This window comes from Xyrauchen texanus, chromosome 50 (assembly GCF_025860055.1).
Source record: "Xyrauchen texanus isolate HMW12.3.18 chromosome 50, RBS_HiC_50CHRs, whole genome shotgun sequence".
NCBI classification, from domain to species: Eukaryota; Metazoa; Chordata; class Actinopteri; order Cypriniformes; family Catostomidae; genus Xyrauchen; species Xyrauchen texanus.
Window position 1 is genome coordinate 15,679,573 of NC_068325.1, and position 19,461 is coordinate 15,699,033.

The 19,461-nt window shown below is 38.8% G+C and overlaps 2 protein-coding genes across 4 annotated transcripts; one reads left to right on the top strand and one right to left on the bottom strand.

The window, feature by feature from the left end:
* The first annotated feature begins 647 nt into the window (after positions 1–647).
* Positions 648–7,976, top strand: LOC127641432 (zinc finger and BTB domain-containing protein 37-like). Its single transcript, XM_052124450.1, has 4 exons — positions 648–1,110; positions 2,487–3,460; positions 3,849–3,948; positions 6,254–7,976. Exons 2-4 carry the CDS (start codon positions 2,517–2,519, stop codon positions 6,773–6,775), a joined length of 1,566 nt encoding a protein of 521 aa, XP_051980410.1. The 5' UTR covers positions 648–1,110; positions 2,487–2,516; the 3' UTR covers positions 6,776–7,976.
* A 503-nt stretch (positions 7,977–8,479) lies between these two features.
* On the bottom strand, positions 8,480–19,195 carry LOC127641437 (antithrombin-III-like). Of its 3 annotated transcripts, XR_007970163.1 has the most exons (9): positions 19,050–19,195; positions 18,436–18,865; positions 17,813–18,028; positions 17,285–17,422; positions 16,982–17,200; positions 16,716–16,890; positions 16,261–16,383; positions 15,411–15,472; positions 15,239–15,325 (listed from the first exon to the last, which is right to left on the bottom strand). XR_007970163.1 is itself a non-coding variant. In XM_052124458.1 (8 exons), the coding sequence occupies exons 2-8, from the start codon at positions 18,793–18,795 to the stop codon at positions 15,152–15,154; spliced, it is 1,344 nt and encodes a 447-aa protein (XP_051980418.1). In that variant the 5' UTR covers positions 18,796–18,817; positions 19,050–19,194; the 3' UTR covers positions 8,480–15,151. The 3 variants fall into 3 exon arrangements, 2 of the variants coding, with proteins under 2 accessions (XP_051980418.1, XP_051980417.1); XM_052124458.1 differs by lacking the exon at positions 16,261–16,383 and having other exon boundaries at positions 8,480–15,325; positions 18,436–18,817; positions 19,050–19,194; XM_052124457.1 differs by lacking the exon at positions 16,261–16,383 and having other exon boundaries at positions 8,481–15,325.
* Positions 19,196–19,461: the final 266 nt, after the last annotated feature.

The window sequence follows — 19,461 nt, forward strand, 5'->3', positions numbered from 1 at the left end:
AAAAATATCCACACAACAGTCTCTAGAATTTATTCAGAATGGTGCCAATAACATCCAGTGAGGGGCAGTTCTGTGGATGGAAATGTCTTGTTGATGAGAGAGGTCAACAGAGATTGGCCAGACTGTTTCGAACTGACAAAGTCTACAGTAATTCAGATAACCACTCTGTACAATTGTTTTGAGAAGAATATCATGACAGAATGCTATTCTGAGATGTGGGTTGGTTTGTTTGGCAGCATGAGGGGGACATACACAATATTAGGCAGGTGGTTTTAATGTTGTGGCTGATCGGTGTATGTCATGAAATAGGCCTGCATTGCCATACAACAAAGACTTAAATTTTTTATAAGCGCAACCTATTTGTGTTCAAGACTGCCTGCAGTATATTTAAGTCATAATATCTTTATTGATACCAGTGACACATCCAATAGGGGGCGAAACTGTTACAAAAATGCAACCAAACTCCCACCTTAACAGTACGGGTAACGCAAATGCATCATGGGAACATGAGTCCTCTTCGCCAAAGCTCCTCAAGGCTGGTTGCAATGGCCGCGGCGCTACAGAACTACAATTCCCATAACGACCCGCGTTTTCTGTACATTGGCTCATGTTATACATGGGGGAATATGAGAGCGGCGGAGGAACCGAAAGCGACAGCCCTGGCGATAAGTATAACGATAAAAAATGATTGCGAAATGGGCGACGTTTAATGCCAGGTCACTAAAAACAGGCTGTCGCGAAAGATAGAAAAAATCTGTTTTGGTGTTATAGTTTTCTTTGGTTTAAATTTGGCGTGGAGGCACCTCCCTGCCTGCCCTGGTCCTCGCCGGGGTGTGTGCGTGTTTTTCGGGTAGGCTCCATCGCATCACCGCGCTGCAGTGCGTTACTGTAACCGAGCAGAAGTGCCACGCCGCCGGCTACAGCTGCGCCGTCGGCCGATACTATGTCAAAAACAGAGAGAGACAAAGTAACACTGCGAAAAAATCCTGCTGATCTATGCAATGAAAAAATGGCAACTTTGGTCTCTACCAGCTGTGGTTTGTAGCCACAAAGAAGTGCAAGTGTGCAGACATCTGTTGTGAAGTGGTGTTTGTGCCCGATTTTAAAAAGGTGAGCATTAAAAATGTCAACATGTAAATACAAATGTAACTTTCTTAAAAGTAAATTCGGTGCATTATAGAGTACAGTGTTGCATTTCAGTGTTACATTACATAACTTAGCTTTAAGTACCTTTAATCATTTTTTCCAAGGTGAGGTCAAAATTGTCACATTTCAAAAATGTCAATCAAATGTAACTTTCTTAAAGAATATGAGTGCATTATACTGTAGAGCATAGTGTAACATTGGTACAGGTAGAGGTCAACCGATAGTGAATTTTGCTGATACGATAACCAAGGAAAGGCAAATAACCGATTAATCGGCCGATAGTTTTTAAAAAAATAAATCCATAAAATTTTGTATCTGTCGAGGGGGGAAATACTCAAAACAGCCCATCTGGCACCAGCAAACATGCCATGCTCCAAATCACATTTTTTCCCCTGCTGCCACACGATTGGCTGATTAGATAATCATGTGGATGGTTGTTGGTGCCAGACGGGCTGGTTTGAGTATTTCTGTATCTGCTGATCTCCTGGGATTTTCACACACAACTGTCTTTAGAATTTACTACGAATGGTGCCAAAAACAAAAAAAACATCCAGTGAGCGGCAGTTCAGCAGATGGAAATGTCTTGTTGATGAGAAAGATTAACTTAGAATGGCCAGACTGGTTCATATTGACAAAGTCTACGGTAACTCAGATAACCACTCTGTACAATTGTGTTGAGAGTAAAATCATCTCAAAATGCTATTCTAAGATGCTGGTTGGCGCAGTTTTGTTGGCACGAGGGGGACTTGCACAATATTAGGCAGGTGGTTTTAATGTTGTTGCTGATCAGTGTATGCTAGTAATTACCAAATCAAGCTTTTTATAGTCTATATACAGTATTTACAAGAGTTTTGTATATATACATTTCATTAGATGAGATTTAAATAAGAGGAATTGTTGTTACAATGTTGCAGCATTGCATTAAGGCCTGTGTTTTTCTGTGTTCCAGAACAGATTTCACCTGGTCGATCTCGTTGTCTTTCAAAGTGTGCTCTTTTGACCACTAGCGAATACGAACACGTTCGACACATGCGCTTTACGATACTCTTTAAATTAATCCTACTCTTTTAGGTTTAATGTGAAATTAGTTTGTAGAACTGCTTCTAATTCCACACTGTTAATGTTATTGCCACTGTAATTTATTATAATGTATGTATGTATGTATTTATTCACTATGTAACATTGTAATGTAAAGTGTTACCAAGAATGTCACGGAAAACCTGGAAATAGGCTTGAAAAATATACTTTGTTTACTATTGCCAATAGTTGTTTCTGTGTGGTGTTGTAATGTATATTGTTGTGCAGTATCCAGACAGACTTTTCTTGTTTGTTGTCAACAGCTTTGATCTGCAGCACATCAGGCAGCCCGCATGGAACGATCAGGGAGCATCCAACTTGATATTCCGGACTTCAGCAACTCCGTCCTGTCGCACCTGAACCAGTTGCGCATGCAGGGCCGCCTGTGTGACATCGTGGTCAACATTCAGGGCCACAGTTTCCGTGCCCACAAGGTGGTCCTCGCCGCCAGCTCCCCCTACTTCCGAGACCACATGTCCCTCAGTGAGATGAGCACCGTGTCCATCTCAGTAATCCGTAACCCTTCCGTATTCGAGCAGCTACTTTCGTTCTGCTACACAGGTCGATTGTGCTTGCAACTCGCGGATATTATCAGCTACCTGACGGCGGCCAGCTTCCTCCAAATGCAGCACATTATTGATCGCTGCACCCAGATTTTAGAGGGCATCCACTTTAAGATCAGCATATCGGATGTGGAGGAGGAGCTTGGGGGCGGAGCCCACAGAACCACCAACCAAACCGAATCAGGGAGAGGCGGGACGGCACTAACGGGGTCCCGCTCTGTAAGTCCCAGACATAGCAGCTCTAGGTTGATTAGAAACACTGGAGGGGTGATCAACATCCGTGATGTGAGGGAAGTCCACGAAATCAGTCCTCCGGGGGAATCCATGAGCCCTCAGATGGTGCAGCACAGCGGAATTGGCTCGGAAGAGGTGGGATCCGGGAAAGAGCCCATTCTCCGTATTAATCGAGCTGGGCAGTGGTATGTTGAGACAGGAGCTGACGTGGATGGGGGCAGAGAAGAGACCGTGCGAGTGGTGGATGGGTTTCGTATTAAGACAGAAAGGATGGAGGAGTGGATTGGAGCAGAGACTCCGGCGTCGGCGGAAGAGGGCAGTGGGGCGGAGGAGGGGCCAACGGTGATGATTGACACCTCAGGACGTAGCACACTCTTGAAAGATGAGAGAAGAGGGGGGAAAAGTTCTCAGCCTTCCAGTAGCTTCAGTGAGACGGAGAGGTGTGGTTAATTATGGTTTATCTTTGTTATGAATTTGTTGGAATGAAAATCAACCACATTTACTTTCTTAATGCACATTCCTGGTCTTAAAGTGAATTATCGGGGCATCCTTTTCTAAAGAAAAGCAATGTTTGCCTTTTCTTTCATCAAAATGTAATAACTTTCCGTCATCAAGCACTCTTGTTTTCAACCCCTCCCCACCAACCACCTGTCTAAAGACCTTTTTCTCTTTTTAATTCCAGTTGGATAAATAAAATCTGTAAACTTTTGACATTAAGGTTTGGATAATCCAGGTGTGATGTTTTGTAACGCCAATAACCCAATTTCTTCTGTATGCAAGCTTAGTATAAAAGGTTTAGTTTTAAGCCATGTTTTGTGTTCCCATCAGGTTTAGTCCTACAGGAAGTGTGGTGGTGATGGCTGACCGACAAAGAGCCAAGAGTGAGTCTCCGGGAAGAGTTGACGACCAGAGACACCCCACCTCACAGGTAACCCATCCTAGATGTAGAAAACTTGATCAGGACTTGACCTTAAAGGCCCCGAAAAGCCTCATGAAATTGAAGAACGAACGGGCGTGATTTCATTTCGAACAAAATCTGGCATTCATTTGGGTGGTTTGTAACAGCTTGCCGGGGCGAACTTTTACGATTACTTCCTACCGGTTGCTTAACACCTTCTTACTGTCATTGGTCCACGTAATCGGTAGGTGTGACCTGAAACTCCACCTACTAAGAGGCGAGAGCTAATGATCATTCAACATGAAAACACTGGTGTGCATTAGCGGGTTATTAGCAAGCTGATGCAAATTTATCTGCATATGTACGATCGTTCACATAGAGATGTTTTCTAAGAAAATGCAATTATGTCATGCAATTTTTTTGTTTAATTATTCTACAAAAGTAATAAATTCAGCTAAAAATACTCTCAAGTGCCCATTCACCCATGTGCCTTCTGCAGACGAAAGCCATTCACGAATCTGCCCAAAGTAAGATATGCCTCTCTTATCATCATTCTTTTGTCTATATTCTGCCCACTAACACTCTTTTATACACCAATATTTGCAGTAGTATCAGTGCATATTATGGCTTTGTATAGAATGTTAGCGCATTAGCTGCATGAATGCAGAATGTAAACAAGACAAATTAAACATTATCTACTGCATATATATATTACTTTTCATCACTGAGTTGTTAAAACAGCTTCTTTTACTGATCTAGTGTGAATTATGTTCATAGAATGAGCCATGAAGCCATTGAAAACACTGTTTAATATCACAGCATTTAAGGTTTTACATGTAGTGTTTAGATCCTCATATTTAAATGTACTTTTAAATGCCTCCCACAGCGGTCTGGTGAGTGTCTGCATGTACGCAAACAGTATACCGTTGCTCAGCTGTTTCGAACGTCTTCAACCAGAAATTACATTTCTGTGATAATTCTCTCACCTTCATCTTGTTTCAATCCTGTATGTCCTTCTTTCTTATGCAGAATACAAAAGGAGTTGTTTTAATGAATATTGTGGTATGCCTTTTCAATAAAGCAGTGGATATTGTCTCACTTCCAAAAGTATCGTAAAATTAGTATATGTGGCTCATGTTGCATATTACAGTTCTTTTTAAGACAAACTTTGAAGCCATTTTCTAAGTTTTAGTGTTGTCAAAGTTAAAACAAGTATATGTTAGTTTGACTTTAAAAAACATTTGCATTTGCATGGCAGAGTTGAGCTACAGAGCCTTTACTAAAGAAACTTCCTAAATTCAAGTTTCAGATAAGATTTAATTTCTAGAGTTAGGATGTTTCTGTAAAATGGCCCCAGGAGCTCATGTTCATAGAATTGCATCATACTCCACACAGGTGGTGTACCTAAGTTTGGAACACATTTTTAGGGCCCGAGCACCGATGGTGTGTGGTACACATGTGTAACATGCCAAAACCTACAAAAAAGTTTTTTGGACCCATGCCCTAAACTCAACAGGAAGTCAGCCATTTAGATTTTTCTCTTCAATTTTTGCTATTTCCAGGCCTCGTACTTTAACAAACTCCTCCTAGAGATTTCATCAGATCTACTTCATATTTGGTTATTCTAATCTAAAGGCCTTGGTGATGCTTATTTGCGAAGCATTTGAGTTTTCACTGCATGATGTGGCCGTGACGGTCTGACACAATTCGATGTTTCGCCATGAAACAGGAAGTTGTTGTAACACATTCATACAATGTCCAATCTGCCCCAAAACTTCACATGTTTGATAATAGTCCTGGCCTGAATACATCTACGTGCCAATATTCAGTTATAGTCATAGCGCCACCTACTGGCAACAGCCAATTCCAGGTCTTGTAATTAAACTCCTCCCAGAGATTTAATCAGATCAACATTATATTTAGTCAGTCTTAATCTAAAGTCCTTGGTGATGTTAAATTGCAAAGCTATTGAGTTTTCGTTGAAGGGTTTGTCTGTGGCGGCCTGACAATATTCGATATGAAACAACATTTTTGAGGCCTATACATGGTCCAAAACTTCACATATTTGATAATAGTCCCAGCCTGAACACGTCTGTATGCCAATATTCAGTCATAGAGCCACCTACTGGCAACAGGATAATACACGTTTTACACTGATAAACTCTTAACAACATTTAAGTGCTAAAAAATGTGTGACATTCCCCTGGCACAGCAACCCCAACGTACACCAGGGTGTGAGGGCCCGTTCATCGCTGCTTGCAGCTTTCATTTTTATTGTGTTTTTAAAGTTGCATGATCATGAAACAGACCATAACCAATCAGTTTTCCCCTACAGGGAGAAGAACAAGCTGTGTTTGACATGGGAGGATACGAGGAGTACCTCCGAGAACAGGTAGGTGATCGGTGGTTCCGCTACAACCCCCGTCTCACCTGCATCTACTGCTGCAAGTCCTTTAACCAGAAGGGCAGCCTAGATCGACATATGCGCCTGCACATGGGAATTACCCCCTTCGTTTGCCGCATCTGCGGGAAGAAATACACCCGCAAGGACCAGCTCGAGTACCACATTCGGAAGCACACAGGAAACAAGCCCTTCCACTGCCACGTTTGTGGCAAGAGCTTCCCTTTCCAAGCCATCCTCAACCAGCATTTCCGCAAGAACCATCCTGGATGCGCCCCGCAGGAGGTGTCCCACAGTGCCTCACCCGAGACCACCATGGTCACCTCTCGGGGAGGCCAGAACGAAGATGAGTCGCCCACCCAGGAGGAGCCTGAGGGCAATGGTGGAGGTGGAGGTGCCGGTTCGTCCTTTGGAGAAGGGGTACAACCTTCGGTCTCCACCACTGGGCCCGATTAAAGGCTTCTTAGGGGGAAAAACTTAAAAGGCAAAAGTATACTTCTGCGAGACAGAACGGCACACAGAAAAATTAAGTATACCTTAGCCTTCAGTGTCCATGGAGACAGAGGCCAATGGGGTCCAAAGGGACCTTGTCTTCGGAGACACCTATGTCCTCTGCCTCTTACCATCCACACTGAGATATTGCAGAAGAGTTGGAAATTGGAGGTTCTCTTTCCTGCTGTCAACAAGGAACACATAAAAAAGGGAGAATCTTCTGCGTTATACTTGGACGAAGTTTTGGGATTTGTTTTATGTTTTGGGATTTTTTTCATTGACAGCAAAAATGCAAAGAACTGTTTGCTAGAACTAGTGTTCTATAGGGATTAATAAATGGTATTTCCGCTTTAAACCGCATCTACCTTGACCATACAGACTGAACAGGACGTCAACAAATGAAGACAAGCCACACTCCAACAACCTCACACACCACTGGATGCAGTGATTAATTCTTTCTTCGTTTAGATTTTTTTTAAGCCTTTCCTGTCTTTTATATATGTTAACTTGTTTTATATTTTTGTACTACTACTACTAAAAGTCAGGACAAACAAAAGAGAAGCTGTAGCTACAATGTGGTCAAATAACATCGAAATTGCCAAACTTCTGTGTGCCAGATGGTGAATTATAAAAACAAAAGGATGTCGTAGTCCTTCACTACTCTGCCTTGAGACAATCTTGATAAATCAATCTGGGGCTAGACGTCGCACCCCCTAGCCATGACAAGCTTAGAAAAACGGGTTCAGTTTTATTTAGGGACCTGACATCAGTTTTTTTTCTTTTTCCCGTTTTGTATTAAGTGCCGATATGGCCTGCCATAAAACCGAAACTCATAGCTCACACTTTGAGTCCTAAAGGCCTCAAAGAGAACGCAAGTATATTCTAGCCTTAGAACATTTCCGGGTTTAAAAGGCCATGTCCATATTTATCCGTTTTCGCTTAAAAAAACGTTCAGTTTCCTAACGTCATCATTTTCCTAAATATGCGGAAATGCAGAGCCTTTTTGAAACGCTCTATTTTCGGTGGAGGAAAATGCCGTTCTGGTGTGAATTACAGTCATAATTGTAGCAAAATAAATTCGTTTTCAAACAAAATAGTAGTAGTATGGACATGGCCTCATTTACAGAAACACTCAGCATTTAATTTTCCTGATTTGATGGAACAGTTCACCTAAAAATAATAATTTTAAATAAATTCTGATTTAAAAAAAATTAAAAAAAGTACTCATCCCTAAGGTGTTTCCAAACCCATTTGACTTTCCATGTAATTTGGAACATTCCATATATTGAAGGTGAATCTTCAGGGCTCTCAGAATGACACATAACCCATCATTTTGGGGCTTGACAGCCTAAACCCTACATTTCTCCTTTTGTTTTCTACTGAAGAAATTAAGTCATGGGTTTGGATTAAATTGGAGTTCAATTAATTTTTATATTCAGGTGAACTTTCTCTTAAACGTTGGTGGTAATACTGTGATATAGGCATGCAGGGGGAAAACGATGGTAGAATATTGCAGTAGCGTATGTATTTATTTACATTTACTTCCCATTAAGGTCATTGTACATCTCCATACTCAAAACCCAGCTGCTGAATGTTAATGATACAGTGATATATATATATAAATAATTAACTCTTCAATCTCAGATAAGCTAATATACCGCACAGTTACCTCTCGCATCACTACGCAATACCGATCTGTCACACGCAGATACATCAATGCACTCAACCTAATTCATTTTTTTCAGTTTCATGTTTTAACTGCTTGTTTTTGTAGATCGTTTGGAGATTTCCAAGTCTCTCCAACTTGTTATACTGGTCTGATGATATTTTGTTTGTAAAATGTGTTAGAACAGGAGGAAGGGGTCTCCCACAGGGCATAACCTTCTGCCTTTTTGTATTGAGTCAAAAGAAATACGGAGACGAACCAAAATGGACTTGAAATGGTCGTCAAAGCTGTTTAAGAAAGCAGAAACCGTATGTCTGTGATGATTGGGAAACGATAAAATGCCACGGAATGACTTTGAGTGTAAGATTTCCCTTCATCCAAAGGATGGCACTTTAACTTTTTGAGGTCAAGTGCCTTTACACTTGGCCTACGAACAGATGTTTCCAGTTGGTGCTAATGACGTAATTTACTGAAGCTCTCAGTAACCAAAGGAACTGAAATATATTGTGGAAGTCCTTAAACCCTTAAAGGAATAATTCATCCAAATTTGAAAAACCTTGTGTTCCAAACCCGTATGTGTCTTCCTTCCATGGAACACAAATGGAGATGTTAGGCAGAACGTTGGCCTCAATCACCATTCACTTTCATTGCATGTTGTTTTTTTCCATACAATGAAAGTGAATAGTGACTGAGGCTGCTTAACATTACCTTTTGTTTTCTACATAAGAAAGTAAGTCATGTGAAAGTGGCCCTATTTAAGACCACTAAGCACAGCACTATGCAAAACGTCATACATGCAAAGATAGTGGGGGTGGCCATGAAGTTTTTATATTTTTGTGGAAGCATGCGCTAAGTCTAGGTGCAAGTGGGTTTGGAAAATTTGCACATGCAAAGCGCTAATGGGCTGGGTTAAGTGCAATTTAATTATGAGGTTCTTCTCAGGTTATTGCACCATCTGCATCCTATTATATAGTCCATTCCCTGTCAAGCACCAGTGATACAAACATAGACAGCACATTCATAAGAAGTTGTCAGTGTATAGACTGGATGCAATAAATTGAAAGTATAGAAATATGGACGTTCTTTTGTGCATTAACTTCGTCCATGTTGAATGTCAGGCATATTTCTATGACAGTAACACACTTCTTTTATACGCATGAAAAATTTGGTTCTCGTCTGGATTTGAATTTATGCTCCGTTAAATTATAGAGCAGTGGTTCCCAACCCTCTTCTTGGAGACCCCCACCAACACTGCACATTTTGTATATCTCCCTTATCTGACACACCTAATTCATGTCGTGGAGTCTCCACGAACTATGCTAATGTATTGAATCAGGTGTGTTTAATTAGAGAGATAACCAAAATGTGTAGTGTTTGGGGGCCTCCAGGAAAAGGGTTGGGAACCATTGTTATAGAGAATGTTAGAATGATAAATCATTTCCATCTACTGATACACAAAGTATGCCTAGTATTAACAGTGATTGTATCGGCTTCAGTGTTAATCTCCTCAACGAATATCGCTGACGAAAGCTTTCTTAGAAGTGTTTTTTGATTCCGTTAATGAATGACGATAATTAAACGATTTTATTAAAACTACTTTTGACGAAGATATGACGAGAAACAAACATTACTGCAAGATATAAACATAAAAAGAGACATTTAAACATCTGTTTAGTAAAGAAGATATATGGATCAATCGAATTCAACATTGTGATTTCTCCGCTTAAGATTCGCAAGTTGAAAGCACTGAACACCGGCAAAAATAAATGCTTAAAAACGGGTGAATGACCTCACTCTAACGCATCATATTTATACATGAGATTAATCATTACAGATGATTAAAGACAATAATGTACAGATTTTGCTCTTATGGAAAGAAATTGGTACTTTTATTCACCAAAGTGGCATTCAACTGATCACCATGTATAGTCAGGACATTAATAACATGAAACATTACTTTTACCATTTAAAAAATAAATAAATCTTAATTTCTTAAACTACTTCAAAGAGTTCTCATCCAAAAATTCTTCATGTGCAGCTTTGCAGATTCTTGGCATTCTAGTTGTCAGTTTATCCAGATACTCAGGTGACATTTCACCCCACACTTCCTGTAGCACTTGCCATAGATGTGGCTGTCTTGTTGGGAACTTCTCATGCACCTTACAGTCTAGCTGATCCCACAAAAGCTCAATGGGGTTAAGATCCATAACACTCTTTTCCAATTATCTGTTGTCCAATGTCTGTCTTTCTATGCCCACTCTAACCTTTTCTTTTGGTTTTCTGTTTCAAAAGTGGCTTTTTCTTTGCAATTCTTCCCATAATGTCATGTACCCCTGAGTCTTCTCTTTACTGTTGTACATGAAACTGGTGTTTAGCGGGTAGAATTCAATGAAGCTGTCAGCTGAGGACATGTGAGGTGTCTATTTCTCAAACTAGAGATTCTGATGTACTTATCCTCTTGTTTAGTTGTACATCTGGCCTTCCACATCTCTTTCTATCCTTGTTAGAGCCAGTTGTCATTTGTCTTTGAAGCAATTTCAAGCATTGTATAGCCTCCATTCCTCAAAACAATGATTGACGGACGAGTTTCTAGAGAGAGTTTCTTTTTTGACCTAATATTGACCTTAAGACATGCCAGTCTATTGCGCACTGTGGCAACTCAAATAGTGATGGTGCCGTTTGTTACATCAGTAATGTCCTGACTATATTTGTGATCAGTTGAATGCCACTTTGGTGAATTAAAGTACCAGTTTCCTTCCAAAAAACAAAATCTGTACATTATTCCAAACTTTTGGCCGCCAGTGTATGTGTAATATTTCAACTTGCATATGTACAGACAATGAAGCAGATGAACAGGTGAACTTGGAACTAAGTGACACTCTAGTCATAATATGTGTAACTTGCGCTGTGAATACGCTGTATCCATAAAAAACATATACACACAATGCAATATACTAAACTGGCTAAACACTAAAAATTAAGAACAATCTGTAAAGCATGAAGAATTCAGAATACAGTTGGCTAACTTCTAAAGCGAGCATAAATGTCAAGTGTATTCATAACGTGCTATTATTTCACGAGCTGAAACACTCCCACTCACACCCACTTGCGCTTAGAATTAGCACTCTCAAGATGTTGCGCACCGTCGTAGCGCTGCGCCTAGCGCGGTCATGGAAATGGAGCCAACAGGTTTTAAACAATATAAGGGTGATTAATTGGTGACAGAATTTTCATTTTTTGGTGAACTATCCCTTTAAGATTTGGAGGAACAAAAAGAGATTTCATCAGGCACTTAAAGGAAGGGTGGTGGTGAGATTTTTTTTTTTTTGTCTTTTTAGAATATTTGTATATCTATATACATGTGTCCAATGCATATTTAGACAAATTTATACTTAACTATAAAGAGGCAGTTTTTAGTGATCAACAAAAGCAAAGGCGTTTTAAGCAAAAGTGAAGCTGTTAGCAATTATCATTTTTTTTATAAGGCTGTGAATCACACTTGGTTGTGACTGTTTTTTTTAGGAGAGGATATGATGAATATTATAAAAAATAAACAGCTACTGATTTTTCTGAGAGGGATTTTAAGCACCTCACCTCATATCAAAACAGGTTTACAAATTTTACCGTTACACACGTTTGTGAACACAGGTCAGCAGGTAAACATTCTTCTTACAAATATCAGGAACTCACGGTTTACTTTTTGTGTTTACCTTTTTGGTTTGTACCAAACAGTTATTCTTTCTTGGAGCTCTGGGTAACTCGGGTCATATTTCAGAAAAATGCAGCAAAAAGCATACACACATATGAACATTTCCTCTCGATGTAAATACCCATGCCTCAAGATGCATTCGAAGTGAAATACAATCCTGAAACTGTTTCATTTCAACTTTGTTGTACAGTACAGAACCTTGGTAAATAGAAGAGCATGTCGCTTTTATTTGTCACAATGCAACCTCATAATAATAGAGAATGCAAGTGCATTTGTCAGTAAACAACATAATCATTACTTAATATGTTATAAGAATATGAAAGGTTCTTTTTATGGACTTTGCCCTTATTTTTCTTTTAAATGTTCGATTCGGGGCATGGGCCTGTTTTGTGTATGCCAATCATATAAGACTTGGGTGATAGTGACATAAAGTATCTCTTTGTGAATGAATTAACTACAGTTTAATATCAAGGGATCAATATCTGTAATCAAGCATTCCAATTATTGTACTGCACATTTCAGCAGTCTAAATTGAATATTAATTTGGGTTTTGATAATGCTAATGATAATTAAATTTCAGCATGTTTTCCCTTTGTGTATATCTATCTTTGACCTTCAAAACTTTGATGGCCAACCAACCTGCCTTTTTTTTTATTAATTTTTTTTACTATTATTAATTCAAATATTATTTGTTCAGTTTTTGTATTTGTTTTTCAAGCTTTAAATAACATGGCAGAGGATAAATGTGTTGCTACAGTGTATATATTAGGCTTAAATATTGAATTAATGTTCTGTATGAAAATACATCATCTGCAGTTTAATGGTATTGATTGAACAATACCAAATCATGTTTAATCATAACAGTGTTACAGAATGTGTAGTTTGGCATGAAACTACCTTCAAAGCAATATTTCACCCCATTTCCAAAGTTGCTTTAAAAAACAAAAAGTGGTGCGAAAACAAAAAATACACCTTAACAAACACTTTAAATTAATTGGTTTCAAAATCAGATGTTAAATAAGAAAAGATTGGAAGAAATATTAAAGCAATTATGCATTTTGGCTGATACAATAAATATTAACTGCGTAGCACTTTTCGATAAGGTTCTGTTTGCCAACATTAGATATGATGAGCAGCAATATGCTTTTATAGCATTTACTAAGTGCGGCTTGGGTTGCTCAGTCAGTCTTGATGCTAACTACCACCGCTGGAGTCGCGAGTTCAAATCCAGGGTGTGCCGAGTGACTCCAGCCAGGTCTCCTAAGCAACCAAATTGACCTGGTTGCTAGGTAGGGTAGAGTCACATGGGGTAACCTCCTCGTGGTCGCGATTAATGGTTCTTGCTCTCAATGTGGTAAGTTGTGCGTGGATCGCGGAGAGTAGCATGAGCCTTCACATGCTGTGAGTCTCCGCGGTGTCATGCACAACGAGCCACGTGATAAGATGTCTCAGAAGTGGACTGAGACTTGTCCTCCGCCACCTGGATTGAGGTGAGTAACCGCGCCACCACGAGGACCTACTAAGTAGTGGGAATTGGGCATTCCAAATTGGTAGGAATGGGGATTAAAAAAATGTATTAGTATATGTTAAAATGAACTATCCAAGGTTATTACATTCTATAAAAGTATTGTTTAGTTTTTGTTTATGTTAATTAATCTAGTATACTAATGTAAACAATTCAACCTAATTGAAAAGTGTTACGATTCACTTTTTCTTTGTGGTCATGATCAAGCTTGTGAAACGTGATAAAATGCATGTCTCTAGTTAGTTTTTCGGAACGACAATGCTGAGCCATAACTTTCGAGTTTTTTCAGTTGCGTCGCATTGATGTCCCTCTGGAGCAAATAATGTAAAAGCAACACATTTCGGATGAGGACACTTTAATGGAAATAGCCTACACATATATCAACACTTTGTCTGAATAAGCAAGCAAACGTGACACTGTCAAAAAAAGTTGTCAATTGTTTTCTTTCTCAGAGTCTTTGTACATAGAAATAAGACATTTCTTTTTTTCTACTGACCCTCAGTAGAAATTGTTTATTTGCATGTTGTCTTTGTCTTTTGTAATGGCCAAACATAGACATTTTTTAGGCATCTAAATTTGCACCAAGAGAAGCCAAAAGATTGACCTTTGAAATTTGTCTTGCTATATTGTTTAGCTTGCAAAAAGCAATATAGTCTGTAAAGTTACTTTCATGTGTCTTATAAAATGTTAATTACTTTAATTTAAACCATACCGTAAGAAAATATATTATTTTACAAAACCATGAGATAAAACAAATTATAATAGGTATTTTATTGTTGAAAGTCCAATTTCCAAACACAAGCATCAGTATCTTGGAAATCAATTTGTCTAATTTTAATAGCAAACCAATGTATTTATTGAAATAGTGAATATATTCTGTTTTAAAATTCTAGAAATTATATTCATAGGTGTAATTAGTTATTTGAAGTTTAAGATTTACTCTAAATTTGAAAGATGACGTTGCCCTTTTAAAATGGTACAGGAGTAAGAATGATTAGTCATAATAATGTGAATGCCATTTTCACAATAACCACTATGTCTTTTTCTCATTGGCAGTATGTCAAGTCCATTCTTTTAAAAAGATATAAAGCACTTTAAGTGTAACTGTGAAGGATTTGTAATTATATTCTTTAAATGTATAATTATGTACGCCCAGATTGTGTGATACTGCTAAACCCAAATTTCTAATATGAAAAAATAAACCTGTTTTATCCTTATTATGTGCCTGTACATATATCATTGCAATTATTGTATTATTTTTCTAAACTTAAAGATGAAAACTCTTGCACCTCTTGATATGCTCATTTCCACTTCTCAATTGGTAGACTGACAAAAATAACCTATTGTGACCAACCAATAACGAAGAAACAAAAGCAACCCCGTCAAGTTAACGATGAACCACAATGACAGTCCATGACCATTGTCGTAGTGTCAGATCCATTAACTGCTCCCACAAGGATTTGCGACTCGGCCGGTGAAGAGCAGGGCATTGATACTGGACTCGCGGATCAGCAGAAGGAAGGGCTGGTTTGCTACAAATTGCTCCTGGAAGATTTTAAAGGAACACCCTTTGGTGACTACCAAAGCAGAAGCCTCGCTACCCTCCTCATTCACCTGAAGAAATGGGAAAGTTTGGACAACAGGTCTTGGACTGTCTTGCAATGTGTCTGTAATTTTAAAAGCAATACTCAAAATGTACCTCAAGAAACGCTTTGTGGTAAGCTTCAGAGATGTACAAGCCAGACCCATCAGCCGCCATGCCTAAAAAAGTAACATCCCATGAAAACAATGACAGTATATTTTTGTCAGGCTTTTCAAGTAAAGGTTAGTGCTAAAAGTATGCTTGTTTTCCGTTGAGTGTTGCGTACATTTGTCATCAGTTTTTGTAACAGTGCGAACCTGTAATCGACATGTAGCTTCCGAAAGTTAACGTATCCTGAAATCAACCCCTTACTGCTGAATTCCTGAGAAGTGCTATTCCCATCAGACAATTTTCATCAATTCACTTGATTGAAAGTTTCACTATAGCACCTCTGAGACACAGGTTCTGGTCCCATGGGAAACAGGAAGTAATCACGTTCACAAAAACAATCATGAAGGTGATTTGTAGGTTGCATTTTTGTTTTAAAATTACATTTACACTCCACTGAAGTTGGGGTAGAGTTAATTAAATATACACTCACAGCACTTTATAAGGAACACCTGTACACGTATTTATTCATGCAATTATCTAATCAGCCAATCATGTGGCAGCAGTGCAGTGCATAAAATAATACTTCAGTTAATGTTCACATCAACCATCAGAATGGGGGAAAAAGACTGGTTTGAGCTGTCAGAGAGGCTACGGTAACTCGGGTAACCCCGAGTGTAGTGAGCAGAATAGCATCTCAGAAAGCAAAACACGTCGAACCTTGAGGCGGATGGGCTACAACAGCAGAAGACAATGTCAGGCACTTTATTAGGACTGTAGTGTTCCTAATAAAGTGTAAAGTTATAATAAATGAAAAGGTAGAAAAAAATGTTTTGGTGCCACTTAGCGGACATTTTACCCAGAAACTGGTCCTCAAATGTTCCTTTGCGTTCATCAACACTTCCAGCTTTGGGCACAGGGGGCATGGTTCGAATTTCGGTAAGCAGAGACTTTCTGTCACTAAATTCACAGTGTGTTCAGTCTGAAACAGTCGTAGTGCACATGCCTCAAATTATTCATTTTAATATACTTTGAAAGGCTAATATGCTCAATTGAGTGCAAGACCAAACAGCATGCAAACTATGCATTCCTTCCCCAACAAATGCTAATAAACATGTTTTTTTGGGTTTTGATGGAATAGATGTTAACATTCTAAATCCAACTTAAGAATGTATAAAATGTTGGTGTTTTTGGGCCAGTGTGAATTAGCTGTTAAATGTGGAACCCCCTACAGAGTCTGATTTAAAAAAGGCCACAGTATACAGTATCACTGGCATGTATACTACATTCTGCAGCTAATGTGTAGTGTCATACCTGAGAGACTGGCATGTGCTGAACTAAAAAGATCTTTAAGGCCCATTTTCTTCAGGTGCTCCTTGAGACATAAACTGTCCTCAATACGGAAACGAGGGATCTGCACACTCACTGTGGTCTTTTTCATGGCATGTAGCCAACCAACAAGTTTCTTTTGGTTCATGCTTTCCACCACCTTAATTAGATACAATCATGTTATTTGGGTTTCCAGAAGACGATGCTTAAGGAGAACATTTACTTTTTTGCGAATGGCTGAATAAACGTACTTCCGACAGAGATTTATTATCAGTAGGTAATATGAGCACCATTGTGATGTCACCACCACTATAGGGCAACTCAAGTATCTGTACATTGTCCTCTTGGATTCTGGCATACTGGAATGTGTTCTCTTGGTACATCATGGGGACTGGACACGTCTGTCTCCCAGTAATGTGAAATTCTGCTTTTACGATATTTTTATCATCAAACTTGTGCTTCCATTGACCCTGGAATACAAAAATCAGACCTTGTAACAAAACTCGAAAATATAAAATAGGAAGTCAAGAGTAGCTTTATGTATCCACACTTACTTTAAAGTAGATGACGTTTACCAAGACTAATATGGTATTGGGGTCTATTGAACCTTCTGGCAGAGTGTCTTTTACTTTGTTGTGTGTCTTGTTGGCAATCCAATCATTTATAACCTTCCTTGAAAAATCAGGGTTCTCCTGCAAACTTGAATGATTAGTTCATGGGAAAGAACTGGATCACCTATAGTGTAAAATGGGGTTCCTCAACTGCAATACTGGCAGAACCTTATGGAGACCCCCCAGGCAGCCTTTTAATTCTCTGAGAAACTATAAAGAACTGCAAGAGCTATGAATGCTTCCTTCAGTTAATCATAAGGGAAATACTTCAAGGGTCATGAAATATATCCTAAAGTTCCTTAATATAATATTTGAGGATCCTTTGAAATGGTGCCTGAAGGGTCTACTAAGAAATCCATCAGTGTGGCATGTTAGAAACCCTAAATGGTGCCTGGAGTATCTTTTAAGTTTTACAGTGACGGTTAAGTACTTAAACATTGAAACTCATTCATGGAAACATTGACAACTAACCTTAAAATTGAGGGGCATCAATTTGGCTCCATAGACCATCTCACTGATGTGCTGGTAGGTCTCATTGAACACTGTAGATTTGTCTCCAAACAAACGGTTGGCAGAGATCAGTTCCATCGTTTCGTGCTTTTTGTGGTACAGATGACAATTCAGCTTGGCAAAAGAGAAGTGAACCTGGTCTGATGTCTTCTCCTTTATCGAATCAAACTCAAACACCTACATTTTGAAGATAGGGAGGTTGTTGACCTGCATTTTATTACTACGCTGTCAGAAATTATTAGCAAAATTGTACTTTTAGGATACAACTGCTTGTCACTGGGGCAATACCCTCAAAGGTACACCCACTGTACCCTCTACATGTCTGTATATATTTGTAACTTATCTGTCCCTAAAGGGTACAAATTTAGAACCATTTTAAAAACAGGTCAAAATGACCTGCAAGACCAATAAAGGGTTATGGTGTAAAGAGCGTACAGTTGCTGTTGTACCCCTAAAGGTACAATTTTTGCACATTTTCTTCTAATAGGTGTATATATATATATATATATATATATATATATATATATATATATATATATATGGTGTAACTTTTTCGTGGTGTTGCAATTATTTTAACACCTTACTTTCATTATCTGCTCCAGTGTGGCATTACAAGCCCCTAGCTTGGTCATGGCAAAGGCAGTTGAGATACTAATTGGCGACAGAAAGATGTTTTCATTGCTGGGCTTTTCTGCAGAATGCTGCTTAAACAATGAGAGGGCAAAACCACTGTTGGCTTTGGACAATTCCCATACTCGGGGGTTGGTACCAGCTGGGATCTTCTCGAGTTCTTCGGTCAGTTCTAGTTCGGTATCCGGTCTGCGGTAGACGCACATTGGATTCAAGGGCAGGTCTTTGGGCTTTGCATTGCAGATATCTTTGTTTGCTTGAACGGAACCGAGGGCAAGACCCCAGAGAGCCCAAGTACATGCCAACAACTTCATACCAGAGTTGAAAGAGGTTAGTCTAGGAACAGTACCCAAATTAGATGGCTAGTAGTTGGTTTTCTTGGTCCTAAAATGTGGTTGTCAAACAAATGATAGAACTGAACAATAGTGATTATTGCTAATTTGAAAAGGATTTTTATAGTTGTATAGCATAAATTGTGATGCCAATTTAGCAATATAGGGTAACAGATTTATTGTAAATTGAATGCAATTTCAAAAAAAGATCCACACGTACAAAAAACAAGACTTACCTGATGTAGTCTTATTTGCTTTTAAAGACCAGTTTTGGGGCCATGTTCAACTAGAGTAAGCAGCAAACTGTTCAAAAACACAGCTTGCTTGACAGGTCAGTACCCTTAAGAGCACTCCAGTGACTAAAGACACAAAATTTACTCAGGCCACCCTTTGAGCTATTGATTAGTGTGGTTTTGTTAGTCACAAGTTGAGAAGATATGAGTAATAATGTGGAATCCAGTCAAAACAATCATTGTTAAAACAACTATTTCAAATCCAAACAAAGAATGGCATTGTAGTGTACAACACATATTCTGTTTCTTATTAGTAATGCTACTTAAGACAGTGGTAAACTTATAAGGTCTTTTGTTTAATGTTAAAAACTCCATGTTGTGGTGTAAACATGCATGAATTTGTTAAAAAAAAAAA